This window comes from Eriocheir sinensis, chromosome 10, assembly GCF_024679095.1.
Source record: "Eriocheir sinensis breed Jianghai 21 chromosome 10, ASM2467909v1, whole genome shotgun sequence".
Classification (NCBI taxonomy): domain Eukaryota; kingdom Metazoa; phylum Arthropoda; class Malacostraca; order Decapoda; family Varunidae; genus Eriocheir; species Eriocheir sinensis.
The window spans coordinates 20,425,827-20,441,043 of NC_066518.1; the positions used below are offsets into that span (position 1 = coordinate 20,425,827).

A 15,217-nucleotide genomic window follows, 5' to 3' on the forward strand; every position below is an offset into this window, starting at 1 on the left:
TGAAAATGGAAAGAGTGTGATGGGGACAAACGAAGAAATGGAGAAAAAGATGGAAGAAATGATAAGAGAGGTAGCAGAGAAGATAGGAAATGATCAGCAGAATGTGGTTGTAAGGGTAGAGGAAAAGATTAAGCAAGTGGTCAATGATGAATTGAAGGAGTGGAAAAGTGAAAAAGACAAGGAAAAAACGAGCTTTAGGGAAATTTTATAACAACAGCAGCAGGAACAGAGGCAAGACATAGAAAAAGAAGTTGTGAATGTACTAAAAATAGAGAAACAATGGTGAGGGACATGGCAGAAAAGAAAACAATGTGTCATAGTGTTTGGTGTAATAATAAAAAAAAAAAAAAAAAAAAAAAAAAAAAAAAAAAAAAAGTGAAGACCTAGAGGGAGAGTTATGAGAGGAGTAAGGTGAAAAGTGTATTGAGAAATATGAATACTGAAGAGGAGGATAAGATAGAGGAAGAAGTAGATGAAATAACTAGATTGGGAAGATATGAGGAAGGAAAAAACAGGCCATTAAAGACAAAGCTAAGGTCCCAAAATGCAACAGAAACTATACTAAAAAGGTCATGGAAACTAAACAACTCTGAAGAATACAAGCAAATATATGTGAGGAGAAATATGTCAGAGGATGAAAGAATGAAAGTAGAGGAAATGATAAATGAAGCGAAAAATATAAATGAAGAAAGATCAGAAGAAGAAAAGAAGAATTTTTGGGGGAGAATGAAGAACGAAAAACTGATGAAGTGGTGGATAGGAGGCGAAAAGAGGGAGTAAGGGTGTTGATAGAAGGAGGGAAAAGAAAGGGAGAAGGGAAGAAAGGTTTAAAGATTGTGTACACTAACATAGATGGTCTTGTATCAAAGAAAATTGAACTAACTGATTATTTAAGGGAGAGTGATCCGGATATTATGTGTATAGTTGAAACAAAACTTGTAAAAGAACTGGAACTTGTGCTGGAGCAAAAGACCAAGTACAACATTTGGAGAAAAGATAGGAAAGAAGGAAAGGGAGGAGGAGTGATGATAATGACGAAACAAAACTTGAAAGTGACTGAAGTGAGATATGGAAAGGACAGTGTGGAGGTGATGGCTGTGCAGGTACTGGTAAAAGATGGAGAGAAGAATAACATAATAACTGCCTAAGTCCCCCCTAAAACCAAAAGTTGGAGTGAAGTAAGATATAACGCTATGCTGGAAAATACAATACGGGCAATGACAGACGAAATAAAAAATAATAAAAAGATAATATTAACAGGAGATTTCACTTGCAAAGAGGTGAAATGGGGAAGTAAACTATTGAAGCTGGTAACAGATAATCTGATGACGCAGTGGGTGCAAGGAGAAACATGGCTGATTGGGGATGACGAACCATCAAGACTTGACCTGATTTTCACAAAAAACGTTGAGTTATATAAAGGAGTCAGTCATGAGTGCCCCTAAGGAAAGAGCGACCATGAACTATTGGAGATGAAAACTTTGGAAGGATGTGAATATCGAGAAGAGGCTTATAAGGAAAAAGGAAAAACTACGCTCAGGCAGATTATGTTGGACTCCAGACTTTCTTCGGTGGGGTAGACTGGACTGATATGAAGCGGAGTACTAATATTCAAGAGAAATATGACTTTTTATGAATATTTACAGGAGGAATTGAGATATGTGTTCCATTCTACACAGTAAAAACTAAAGGAAAGAAAACATGGTTTGGATGGAGGTGTGAGACAGCAAGAAGAAATAGAAATAAGGCATGGAGGAATTTAAAGAAAAGACCAAATAAGAACAATAGGGACAAATATAAAAAAGCAAGAAATGATTATGTGAAAATAAAGAGAGAGGAGGAAGCTGAATTTGAAAGAAAAATAATTTTTAAATGTAAAGAAGAACCAAAAATGTTTTATAAATTCGTAAAGGGGAAGAAATCTAGAGGTGGAAAGGCTGAAAGAAAAAAATATATTCTACAAAAAGGACAAAGAAATTGCAGAAATATTAAATAAAAAAATTTCATAACGTGTTTACTTGCAACTTTGACTGGGGTCTCGAAAATTGCAACGAAGGGAAACTAAATCATGTAAAGGTTGAAAAAGGGGAACTGATACAACTGATGAAAACCTTAGATGGAAGGAAAGCTATGGGACCGGATGGAATCTCGGGACAAGTGCTAAAAGAGAGTAGAAATTAATTATTGGAGCCACTTTATGACATAATAACATGCTCTATAAATACAGGAAAAGTGCCCTTAGAGTGGAAGAGAGCAAACATTGTACCAATTTATAAAAGTGGAGATAAAACTGAACCACTATATTATAGACCAGTCTCTTTGACAAGTGTAATGTGCAGGATTTGTGAAAGTATAATAAAAAACAATGGGTCGAACATTTAGAAAAGGAAAACATGATAAATAAGGGACAATTTGGTTTTAGAAAAGGGAAATCGTGTGTCACCAACTTACTATGTTTCTACTCAAGAGCAATAGATGTGGTGCAAGAGAGAGAAGAATGGGCTGATTGTGTATATTTTGATTTGAAAAAAGCTTTTGACAAGGTTCCGCACAAAAGGAAACTACAGCAGTGGCGAGGAATGGACGAAAAGGTTATTGAGTGGATGAGGGATTACTTAGGAAGAGAAATGAGGACGGTGATTAGGGAAGAGAAATCAAATTGGAGAAGAGTAGAGAGTGGAGTTCCTCAAGGCTCAGTTCTGGCACCAATACTGTTCATAATAGGATATATAAATGATATGCCGAAGGGTAAAAAAAAGTTACATGAGCCTTTTTGCAGATCGCACGTGGACGCGACATACGCTTCACTATAATTGTCTGGTCAAAAAGCACGGCTTCTGATTGACGTGACTATTGCGTCACTGGGACCAAAAAATTCACCAAAAGTTCTGTAATTCTCATTGACACGTGAAACTTGGTCTGTAGACAGGCTAGCGTATGTCAGCTCAAGGTAAGCTGATAGAAACGTCTTGCCGGGAAATTTTCCTGGGTGACTGGTGATGCGAACAGAAAATCTCTTCAGTTGACTCTCTCTAGCGGGCACAGATGGGTTAGTGTGTGGCGGGGGGCAGGGTTACCAAAGATTTTTTTTTTCAAGCCTAACTCATCAACTATACGTCATAAAAGAGATCTGAAACTATCTTTGTATAGGTAATGATCTGTTCTTTAAGATGAAACCATAAAAAATAAAAAAACTATAAGTTATAGAGATAAGTGGAAAAAAGTGAACATTTTTTTCAAGTTTATGACCATTTTAACTGGTGTGTGAAAATTCCATTTGTTGTGCTAATTAGCTCATAAATGTCAACTTTTTTTGTTATCGAACACAATTTGTTATATTTTTACTCCTTCTATGTGAAAACGTGAGTTTTTTATTTCAGAAATCTGTTCGCGTCACTTCAACTCACGATATCTTGGTAAAATATTAAACAAACATTTTTTTTTTCTTCCCATATGAAAGAGCTTACAATTTACAGTGGAATGTATGTAGTAGTTTCATAAAAGTGAACCGAGCAAAAGATTCGATAAGCGAGTTTTGAAAAAATTTATTCCTCGCACTCAAGGTACCAAAATCAGGCCTCCCAATAGCCAGTTAGGTGTGCGTTTTGGACGAGAAAATCAGATGGGAGGGTGAGCGCGAAAGTGTAAATAAGAAAAGTGAGGACGGAGTAAGACTGTGAAGAACTGAAAAAAGACCTGGATAGAGTGTATAGATGGAGCCAGTTATGGGAGATGGAATTTAATGTAAACAAATGCCATGTCATGGAAATGGGGAAAAGTAAAAAAAGACCGAGGAAAACATACAGGATGGGAAAAGAAAACTTAAAGATAGTACATGAAGAAAAAGATTTGGGAGTAATGATGCAAGACACACTATCCCCAGAAAAGCACATAAACAAGCTGTTTGGAGAAACCTACAGGATGATGCAAAATATAAGGGTATCATTCCATTTTATGATTCCAACTGGCAGTCATCAGTGCCCTGGTGAAGGGAGGAAAGAAGAATAAGGAAATCTCAGCTATCACCGGACTTCCACTGCGAAGCGTCCAGCGGTGGACAAAGAGATGCCGTGAGGTGGGAGACACCGATCCACAGCCTCCTAAGAAGAGGGCTGGGGGTGTCTGTAAGACTTCACATAGGACCCTGAAGCTCCTACAGCGTCAAGTGGACTTTGAACCTTGCATTACTGCCAAGGAATTAAAGGAGAAGAACCTGACACTGCTGCAGAACGTGTCTGTCAGAACCATCCAGTGGTGGGTCCATGACAACCTCTCTTTCCTCTACCGCAAGCCACGAAGGAAGCCCATCATAACTGACCAGCATAGGAAAAATCGGAAGATTTTTTGCAAGAAATACCTAGCCTGGGACCTTGAAAAGTGGAAGAAAGTGTTGTGGTCGGACGAGGCTATTTTTACTGTCACTAGCAACCGCGGAGGTAAGGTGAGGTATCGCCGCAGCACGGACCCCTGCCTGCCCAAGTACACGGAGGGGACGGTCAAGCACCCTGACTATGTCATGGTTTGGGGTGCTTTTGGGTACCATGGCATAGGCAAGTTAGTGGTGTTACCCAAAAATGTCACAGTGAATCAGGAGAGATACCTGGAGCTCCTTGCTGACCACCTTGAGGACTGTTTCGACTCGTGTCAGAGTGAGGTATTCCAGCACGATGGTGCACCGGCTCACAGGTCCAAGTTAGTGCTTGGTTGGCTGGACTTTGTTGGTGTGGACTACGTGAAGGACTGGCCAGGTAACAGCCCTGATCTTAACCCCATCGAGAACCTGTGGGCTTTGATGAAAGACCGCCTACGGGGTCGCAACACTTCAAGCATACCAAATCTTATCGCAGAGCTGCAAGACATCTGGGCAAACCTGTCCCCCAACCTCCTCCAGAACCTTGCCCTCTCCGTTCCCCGACGTCTCCAGAGCTGCCTGAAGAAGAAGGGGTACGCGACAAAGTACTAGAGGTAGGGTAAGTACCCCATAAATATAATTTTTCTATTGTTTTGTTCACGTGTATGCCACGGCGTGTGGCAAAAAACTGCTCGCGCCAATTTCAGTGGCGCTGACTGTACATAAAACTTTATTCAGATAATGGTGAGTATGATTGATATTCATGGATTATATGTTGTTTCTTGCTTACTATTTGCATTAGGTGTTCATACAAAATGATTTGTCACTATATTCGTAAAGATCCAGCAGGTAGAAGTTAAGAACTAAATCAGATGCCACACTGACCCAGCTGATAGAAATAAAAGGGAAAGTAAAGTAATATTTTTTTTATTCCCTGATCTATAAAAATGCAGTGAATGAAACTAGTAAAGCCTTATAATTTTCTTGTGGTCTCAAAATCAGGAAAACTTTCACTTTTGAGGGAAAACATATACATGATAATTATGAAATATACCCATATATTAGCCCTTTACATTATGTCCATTACTTCAAATTGTAAATTTTGAATCCTGGTAGTATGTGGTATCTGGACCATGTCTTGATGCAGTGTCTCCCATCCACACACCCTTCAAATGGCTACCCTTTTTTGCTCAAACTCCACTTGCACATATCTTAATTTATTTTATTACCCAATATACCCAGACACAAATATGAAGTCCATAAGGGTGGGGCCCAAGCCTCTCCCCAGTGCTGCCGCATCACCCCCAATACATCACTCACTTTCTCATACGTCAGCTTTTTACTATTTGAAATTGATTGTTAAATATTCTGTATACATTAAATAAGGCTATGAATGTATCACTTTTTAGAATAGCATAAATTCCATTACATGATATTGTTGCTTTACGATGCTGTCAGTTATCAAGTCACTGCCTCCCTCACCTCCACGTGTGATGACAGCCACTCCAACTACTGTTCTTACTCCAAAGGCTATATTTGACTTTTTACAGCAAGGGAGGCAGCAAAAAAAAAAAAAAAAAAAAAAAAAAAAAAAATAAGAGATCAACTTCGGGTGGAGAGGTGTCTTGATACTTTCCTCTTGAAAGAGTTCAAGTCATAGGCAGGAGGAAATACAGATGAAAGAATGCTGTTTCAGAGTTTACCAGTGGAAGGGATAAAATAATAAAGATGCTGGTTAACTTTTCCATAAGGGATTTGGATAGAACAGGGATGAGCAAGAGTAAAATGTTGTGTGCAGCAGGGCTGCAGGATGGGGGGAGGCATTCAGTTAGCAAGTTCAGAAGAGCAGTCAGCATGAAAATATCAATAGAAGATAGAAAGAGAATCAACACTGCAGTGGAATTTAAGAGGCAGAAGACTGCTTGTAAGAGGAGGGAAGTTGATGAGACAGAGCCAGGGGACTCCTTGAGTAGGCCCCGCCCAACAGGACTTCATAGTGGAGTCTGACTATAGACACAAACATCTGCAAATCACTGGCAATAATTCTTAAAATAAATAAAATCTAGAAGTACTAAAAACAATTATTACTAAGGACTCTGCAAAAATAGGAATATGATATGCTAGAGCAACTTACTTATACTGGCCATGGAATTTTTTGTCTTGTAAAAGTGTCTGGATTCGTTCAAATGGACATAATAGTGCCTCGGTGCAGCCTGCAAGGGTTGCGGCCAGAGCAAATGTTGTGCCTGTGAAGCAGAAAATTAGCACATTATTATTACAGGCAGGAACATCTACATACAACAAGTTTGCTTTGAAAAATCATCATCAGTAATAAAAAATTCTGCTCCACTATTATTGAAATGTGTACTATATGGAAAACCGAAACTAAAAACACAATAAAAGCATTGGTAGCACAGAAGTATTGCTACCTACCCTGAGACATGTAAGGGCAGTGGTGAGTTAGAAGCTTCCCATACTGGTCATACATGCCAAACATAATGGAGGTGGAGATGGTCTTTTGGCAGAGTGGGGGAAGGATCCCCCTGTACAAGTTCTTCAGGCCCTCCCTCTTGAGCTGGCTTAGGGCACTAGCTGTGGATATTCCATGTAGCATCTGGGCAAAGAAACAAACAAAACAAATATATATATATATATATATATATATATATATATATATATATATATATATATATATATATATATATATATATATATATATATATATAAAAATATATATATATATATATAAAATAAATGAAATAAAAAAATAGAATAGAATAATGATAAACATATATAAGTCAATTGATAGCTGATGAAGTTAAAAACATGAAAACCATTAGTAGGAGAAAGATAGTGTAAGCAATTTTCAACAAGAATATTTTTACTCACCTGCCTAAACATCAATTTATTCATGGGAAAAGTGACTGTAATGTTGATGAAAGCTGCCCCCCAGCCACACACAAATTCCCTGCTGTCCTCTTTGAGAGGCATTGCAAGGTTGGTCGCCCTTGTTGCTGGGGAACAAAGTGGCAAAGAGCTCACACTTTCACTCCCTGAAGTGATGGACTTTCCATCACCGGCCTGTGGTGGGGTGACAACTCCCAGGGTTGGAGTCAGAGTGTTGTTCTGGTGCTGTCCTACTATGCCAAAACCCTGAAGCAAGAAACATGGGATCAAACTGATGACTGTTACATTAGCTTACCCTTGTTCTGATTATAGCACCTACAGGTTTGTTTGATTTAAATCAAGATTAAATTAAAAAATATCAAGTCAAGATTTAAATTATATGAATTTTTTTTAATGTATTGATTTAAATCTTGATCTTATTACAGGGCAGCAATATAAAAAGGAAAATAAACAAAGAAAACACTCTCAGCACTTAACTTTGATATCAATACTTTCCCTATCAACTTCACTAATTTTCATGAACTGGTTAGTTCATTATATATATCTTCAATCAGCCACACATGGTCTGTCTAGTGTTCTGGGGCAGAACAAGATGCTGGCTGCCTTTCTGATGGTATCTTGCTTATGCAGAGTGATACTTTCAAAGTACTTTACAAGATAAGCCACATGTTCTTTTAAGTTGCCAATTTCCAAATCATGAGCCAAAACATGTAGTAGAATGTCTGCAGTGCAACCATAGGTTAGTAACTTCACTGTTGCCTTAGACATATCAAAAGCTTTCAATAGAGTCTGGCACAAATCTTTGCTTTCCAAACTACGCTCCTATGGATTCTATCCCTCTCTCTGTACCTTTATCTCCAATTTCCTGTTTTCAAATGAACTAAATAAAAACTATTAAAAGGAACAAAAAGAGGAAGCAGCAGTAAAGGAAATATTTCCCTGTTTTTCAGAGAATCACCATACATACATACATGGATCATCCACATCCTCCTCTGATACTTCCATTTGAAGCTGCTGTCATTTTTCTTTGAGCAATTTCAGTCTTGCTACTAGACCCTGTAACTCAAGTTTGCACTGTTTTTTGCGTAAATTGTCTTCATATAATATAAAATGAAGGTATAACATGAAGAAAGTACTCACAGATGATTATATGTATATCTGAATCTGTGAACACTCGTCAGTTTTTGGTGGGGTGGGTTCATAGTTTTTTCACATGAAAATTTTCAGGAGGCAATATTTTTTGGCAATGTACCTCTGTCTGAGTCTAGTGTTCACTTCATTTTAAAATTTCCAAGTGCAATACATCTTTATGTACAATATTTTGATCTTGTGACACTTTTTCAAGATAATATTGGCTGCGTAATACATTATCTTCAATTTTTCACATTATTCTTTGTTTGCACTTCTCTTCCACAACTCTTTAATCTTGTTTTGTGTTGGTTTTCTTCTGTGGCGCGCCATGATGCCGGCATGAAGTCGGGAAGGACAATGGGGTGCATAGGCCTAGGAGTTGACAAGGTAAGTTTGTAAATTTAGGGCATTTTAAGTTTTAACGCATTCTTTCCCTCTCTTTCCAGATATTGTTTATGTTTTCCATGTATAATATGAAAATATATATATAGGCCATACTCATAATTATTTTGCATGTATATACCACCTTATTAGATTTATATACCTTGTGAATGCCCTATAACTCAAGAAATAGCTGGTGATAAGAGAAACAGGGGTAAAATTTGACATCTGGGCCGCAAAATCTTTACCAAAATGTGAAAACAATTTGTCGCCAGCACTCCCTCAAGCACTCAGCAGTGTTACAAGGTTATGGGAGAGTGTGTGGGTGGCTCCCAGTCAACCCATTACAGGAGAAATATGTGGTGAATGGCGGGACATTTAACTCGGCACAAATTCTATATACAGTAGAGCCTCGCTTATCTGGCACGAACGGGGGGAAGCTCGTGCCTGATAAACTGTTTTGAAGTTGTTTTGAGACTTACTCCTATAGAATTTTTTGGTTTGTTTGTTTTTTCAACGTCCATGCCTATTGGTTGAGTCTGGTGGTCGGCCCAATCCCGTCATGGCACAGGCAAGTGTTTATAGCGGTGCCATCTATTTTTGGCTGGTAGTGACGAGTTCGAACCTACATTATCCAGGATGCAGTGAAACATGGAACCAGCACACTAACCACTCAGCCACTGCCTCCCCAATAGAATAGAACTCCTATAGCATTCCTAATAAAGTAAATACATCCTATTCTACCGAATAACAGGCCCAATGGTCCAGTAATAATGGCGAAAGGCAGGTCTCGATATGGCGCCGGTGGCACCACACATGCTCTTGTTTACAAACAAAAAAAAGACTATTGCCTTGCGCCGATGATAAAATCATCATCATCATCAAGTAAAAGTAACCCATATTTCTTGACTAGATCATCATTTAACATTTATAAAGTACTATTACTACATATTCAGTTATTTTAAGTGAAACTTAAGATTAAGCAAAACTCTGGGGAGGCGGTGGCTGAGTGGTTAGCGTGTGGGCGTGGTGAGCCCGAGGACCTAGCGTGGACTAGGTTCGAGCCTTCACTGAAACACAATGATCTTTCAAGTCATTGCCGAATGGCAGAAGATCACCCACATGCTGTTTGGATCTTCAATCAACCCAAGCTTCAGCGACTTAGGTCAAGAGGAGCACCGGGGGGCAGCATGAGCCCAGCAAGTCATACATCACGGCAGCCACTATAAATGAAATAAGCCTGCGCCACTAATGGGCTGGGGCCATCCTTGAGGCCCCTCAAGAATTTGTATTTGCCATTGTGTTGAGGGTGCCATTGTTTTGAATGCTGGATAAACAAGGTTCTACTGCAACAGGGTTCCCAACAGGCCCCAACTACTGCATACAATTGTCCTGTCTTGTGGCGATGTTTAAAAACCACTCAGCCCACCAAGGCCCATTTGTTAGGGAGCGGTTGCTATAGTTATTATTGTGGTGTTAAATAAACGACGTTGACGCTCAAGCAAGTAGACTGTTGCGCTGTTAAATTAAACCTGTTGATGCTGTGCGGGTTAAGAGAAAAAAGGGACCCCACAGGAAATTGTTAGAGAAATGTACCAAAAGAGGAGAGAGTAAAGAGAAAAAGTAGGGAGAGAGTACATACAGTGTTGGTGAAAAGACTAGTTAGGGAGAGTAGAATGTGAATGAGGATTTTGGAAAGATGATATCAGTAAAATATCTGGAAAACAAAACATAACTCTTCTTAAAAAAAAAAAAAAAAAAAAAGGGGGAAAAAAGTGACCCTTGCCCTTGTGAAAAGGAATGAGAAGACAAAAGAGGTGTGAAAACAGGATTATGAATCAAAGATGAATGAAAGTGAGAGGGAGAGCAGAAGTGACAGGTATAAGAGTGAAGATTAATATATCCACAGAAAGAGGTGGTGGGAGAAGGCAGTAAAGAACCTAAATCTGTCAACAGTGAAGTCCTGCAGGGCTCTGTCCTATCTCCCATTCTCTTTCTGTTGTTCATTGATGATCTTTCCAAAAACTGTCCTATTCATTCTTATGCCGATGAATCTTCTCTGCATTACTCAACATCTTTTGATAGAAGACCCTCCCAACAGGAACTACATGATTCCAGGCTGGAGACCACAGAACACTTAACCTCAGACCTTACTATCATTTCTGACAGGGGCAAAAAGAACTTGGTGTCCTTCAACACCTTAAAAACTCAGTTTCTCCACCTGTCAACTCACCACAGTCTGCCAAACACTTATCTCCTATTTTTCGATAACACTCAGCTGTCACTTTTTTTTTCTTACAACAAAGGAGACAGCTCAAGGGGACAAAAAAAGGAAGCAATAATAATAAAAAAAGCTCGCTACTCACTGCTCCTAAAAAGAATCCAAAGAGGTGGCCGAAAGAGGGGGTCAATTTCGGGAGGAGAGGTGTCCTGATACCCTCCTCTTGAAAGAGTTCAAGTCGTAGGCAGGAGAAAATACAGATGAAGGAAGATTGTTCCAGAGTTTACCAGCGTGAGGGATGAAAGAGTGATGATGCTGGTTTACTCATGCGTAAGGGATTTGGATAGTATAGGGATGAGCATGAGTGAAAATGTAGTGCATCGACTATGCCTGATGAACGAACCTCCCATAACCCACTTAGCCAGTGGGGTACTTCTTTGGCCGACTCGGTAAGAAGTGGCTCTCCCGTCACGCTGGTCGCGGGTTCAATCCCACGCAGCCAGGGAACACCCTCTCATGGTCTTGATTAATTTCTCGTGTGTTTCGATACACGCAGAGGACGTGTGGGACCGAGAGTAATAGAAAAAAAGAGAATAGAAAATCTCGTCATTAAAAAAGGTCGTGTGCAGCAGGGCTGCGGGAGGAGGGGAGGCATGCAGCTAGCAAGTTCAGAAGAGCAGTCAGCATGAAAATAATGATAGAATATAGAGAGGCAACATGGCGGCGGAATTTAAGAGGTAGAAGACTATCAGTAAGAGGAGGAGAGCTGATGAGACGAAGAGCCTTAGACTCCACTCTGTCCAGGAGAGCTGTGTGAGTGGAGCCCCCCCACACGTGAGAGGCATACTCCATATGAGGGCGGACAAGGCCCCTGTATATGGATAGCAACTGTGCGGGGGAGAACTGGTGGAGACGATACAGAACGCCCAACCTCGAGGAAGCTGATTTAGTGAGAGAGATGTGAAGTTTCCAGTTCAGATTTTAAGTTAAGGATAGACCAAAGATGTTTAGTGTTGAAGATGGTGACAGCTGAGTGTTGTCAAAGAATAGGGGATAGGTGTATGGAAGATTGTGTTGAGTTGATAGGTGGAGAAATTGGGTTTTTGAGGCATTGAAGGACACAAGGTTCCTTTTACCCCAATCGGAAATGATTGTCAGGTCTGAGGTTAAGCGTTCTGCAGCCTCCAGCCTGGAGTCATGTAATTCCTATTGAGAGGGTCTTCTGTTGAAAGAAGTTGAATAATGCAGAGTGGAGTCATCAGCGTATGAGTGGATAGGACAGTTTGTTATGGAAAGATCATTGATGAATAATAGGAAGAGAGTGGGTGATAGAACAGAGCCCTGTGGAACACCACTGTTGATAGGTTTAGGGGTAGAACAGTGACCGTCTACCACAGCAGAGATAGAACGGCTGGAAAGGAAACTGGAGATAAAGGAACAGAGAGAGGGATAGAATCTGAGAGTTTAGAAAGTTTAGAAAGCAAAGACTTGTGCCAGACCCTATCAAAGGCTTTCGATATGTCTAACGCAACTGAGAAAGTTTCACCGAAATGGCTAAGAGACAGTGGCGTACCGAGGGGGGGGGCATGGGGCCATGGGCCCCCCTTTTGCAAAGAAAAATAATAATGAATAAATAAATGTTACAGGAAAATAATAGGAATATGTATATTAGTATTATGATTACGAATGTGTGTGTGTGTGTGTGTGTGTGTGTGTGTGTGTGTGTGTGTGCGTGTGTGGAGTTAAGAGCTCAGTGGCACCGACTGACTGAGTTATTTCCCCTTTGGTTTTGTTTTGAGTTAATGGAAGGATATAAGGTGTGCCCTGAGTGAAAAAAAAGTAAGGTGTTAAATGATGCGTTCATAAAATTGTGTGTAGAGTGCGATGTCAAGCTGTCAACTGGCTGAGGGGTGTTTGTAGTGGGAGCAGGGAGACAGGAAGAAGAGGAATATGAGATTGGGATGGCTCTGGCAGAGAGAGAGAGAGCACGAAAGTCGTAAGTGTGCCTTCTCTCCTTGCCTCTCAGATTTACTTGATTTTAGGTGTAAGGTGTAGTCAAAGTGATTGGAGGACTATTTAATTATACTGTAGAGGCAGCAAGCGAACTTGTCTGGTGACAGTGGTGAGTATGTAATGTGCTTCTGTATTATGACGGGGAGAGTGGCAGGCGACGCGAGACGCATATGGGACCTGTAAGGTTGACCTTTGCCGCTGAATTACCACCTTTAACCCTTTCAATACGATGACGCCTACATAGGCATCATGAAGCCCCAGTAGCATATACGATGACGCCTACGTAGGCGTCATATTTCTATTCTGTTTCTTCTTCTATTAAGTTGTCCCATACTTTGTGTTGGTTACTAAGTAAAGATGCCGTATGCTGTCATAAGAACATAAGAACATAAGAACGCAGGAGTCTACAAGAGGCCCTAAGCTCCCATGATTCTAACCCCACCTAATATCGCTGTCCATGAATTTATCTAGTCTATTTTTGAATGTGACAATTGTATTGGCACTCACCACATGACTGCTAATCCTATTCCGCTCATCCACCACCCTGTTAGTAAACCAATTTTTGCCTATGTCCCTGTTGAATCTGAATTTATCCAGTTTAAACCCGTTACTTTGTGTCTTCTCTTACCAACAAAACCTTATGAATGTCTCCCTTATTAAAGCCCTTCATCCATTTATAAACCTCGATCATGTCTTCCCTTTCTAGAGAAAGCAAGTTTGATTGTTTAGTCTTTCCTTGTATGGCAAGTTGCTTAACCCCTGAATCATCTTAGTCATTCTTCTCAGTACCGATTCTAACATTTTGATATCCATCCTATGGTAAGGTGACCAGAACTGAACCGAATAATCAAGATTAGGTCTAACTGATGTTAAATATAGTTTGAGGAAGACTTGAAATGAATCCCAGTACCCTGTTTGCTCGATTTCTAGCTTGAATCCAATGTGCCCTCGGACGGAGATCAGAGCTCACTAAGACCCCTAAATCCCTAAATCCTTGAAATCCTATTGCTCCTCCCACCATCCTTGTTCCCACCAATGACAAAAAATGAGCTACAGTATGCACCGCCTTCTTCCCGCCTTGTGTCTAAAATTAGGAAGTCTCATTGGCTGTCTCTCTCTCTCTCTCTCTCTCTCTCTCTCAGACACTGAAGCGCCGACACCATCACGTCTCGCCCACCTCTCTCTCTCTCTCCCAGACACCAAGGTGCCAACACCACCACTCCTTGCCTATCTCTCTCTCTCTCTCTCTCTCTCACACACACACACACACACACACACACACACACACACACGTACACACATACATTGTCTGTGATGACAAGGAGTATCTGGCAGCTCTCTGACTGATGAAAGCAGAGTTGTATTTGCTGATAATTTCTCGACATTCTTTCTCCTCTACACAGTCATCTGCTTTCTCTATTTCTTTCCCCCTTGCCCCTTTCTCCCCTTTCTTTATTTCGCGTTGACGCAATTTATATTATGCATAGCAGGTGTATGTTGACTTGTCGTGTATGCTGCTTTGCAAATACGGGATACAACGGGATACAAGGCGACAAGCAGATACATGCCGGCTCAGGTTTCCCGCGCGCTACCGCGCACGGCCGAGCACACCGCATATCAGCCAGGCGGGCTTTTTGAACATCCGGCGCGAAGGGGTTAATGACCGTTTTGTTCTTGACAGTGGACAGTGTTGAGTGGCTGAACAATGGAGCTGCTGAGTTGAATAAGAGCAGGTGATCTCTTTTGAGAAACATTCATTGACGACGTAGGCTCACGGGGCCGTAGCCTATTCATGTTATTCGTATAATATTTTCTGACCAAAAATTCTTATAATTTCTGAAAATTATGATTGAAGTACTTCACTTTCTTTTTATGTAGTACTTTTTTTCCATAGCGTGTGTCATTTCTTGAATTCACGCAGGCTTGGGATTTGTGCCTTTCCATTCTTTACATATTTCCTCTTTGGTCACAAAATGCCAGAAAACGCTTCATGTACGTACTCTATCTGGTGTAGGAAAGTTACCACTGACTCGGCTGATGCCCCGGATAATTCAGTTAATCAGGTAGGTAAATAATGAAATAATGATTAAGAATTACTGCAAAACACAGGTGAAGAATCAGCAGCCAAGCTTAATCTAAAGCAATAAGTGACCCAAGTTTTCTCATGAGTTTGGAAGTGCTCACCTCAGTTCTAAGTGTCACTAAACCCTTTC

The 15,217-nt window shown here is 40.4% G+C and overlaps 1 protein-coding gene across 8 annotated transcripts in view; it reads right to left on the reverse strand.

Moving 5' to 3' along the window:
* LOC126996676 (mitochondrial nicotinamide adenine dinucleotide transporter SLC25A51-like) overlaps positions 1-15,217 on the reverse strand; it is a 68,138-nt gene that overhangs the window by 31,268 nt on the left and 21,653 nt on the right. For 6 of the 8 annotated variants that reach the window (XR_007751340.1, XM_050857411.1, XM_050857413.1 and 3 more), the window contains 4 exons: positions 8,230-8,761; positions 7,241-7,504; positions 6,785-6,965; positions 6,486-6,597 (listed from right to left, as the gene is read on the reverse strand). Coding sequence is in view for 7 of the 8 variants with exons in the window: in XM_050857411.1 (XP_050713368.1) it covers positions 6,486-6,597; positions 6,785-6,965; positions 7,241-7,504; positions 8,230-8,244 (572 nt within the window). In the remaining variant the exon portion in view is untranslated. The remainder of the gene's footprint in view (positions 1-6,485; positions 6,598-6,784; positions 6,966-7,240; positions 7,505-8,229; positions 8,762-15,217) is intronic. The other 2 variants (XM_050857416.1, XM_050857415.1) reach the window with 1 other exon arrangement.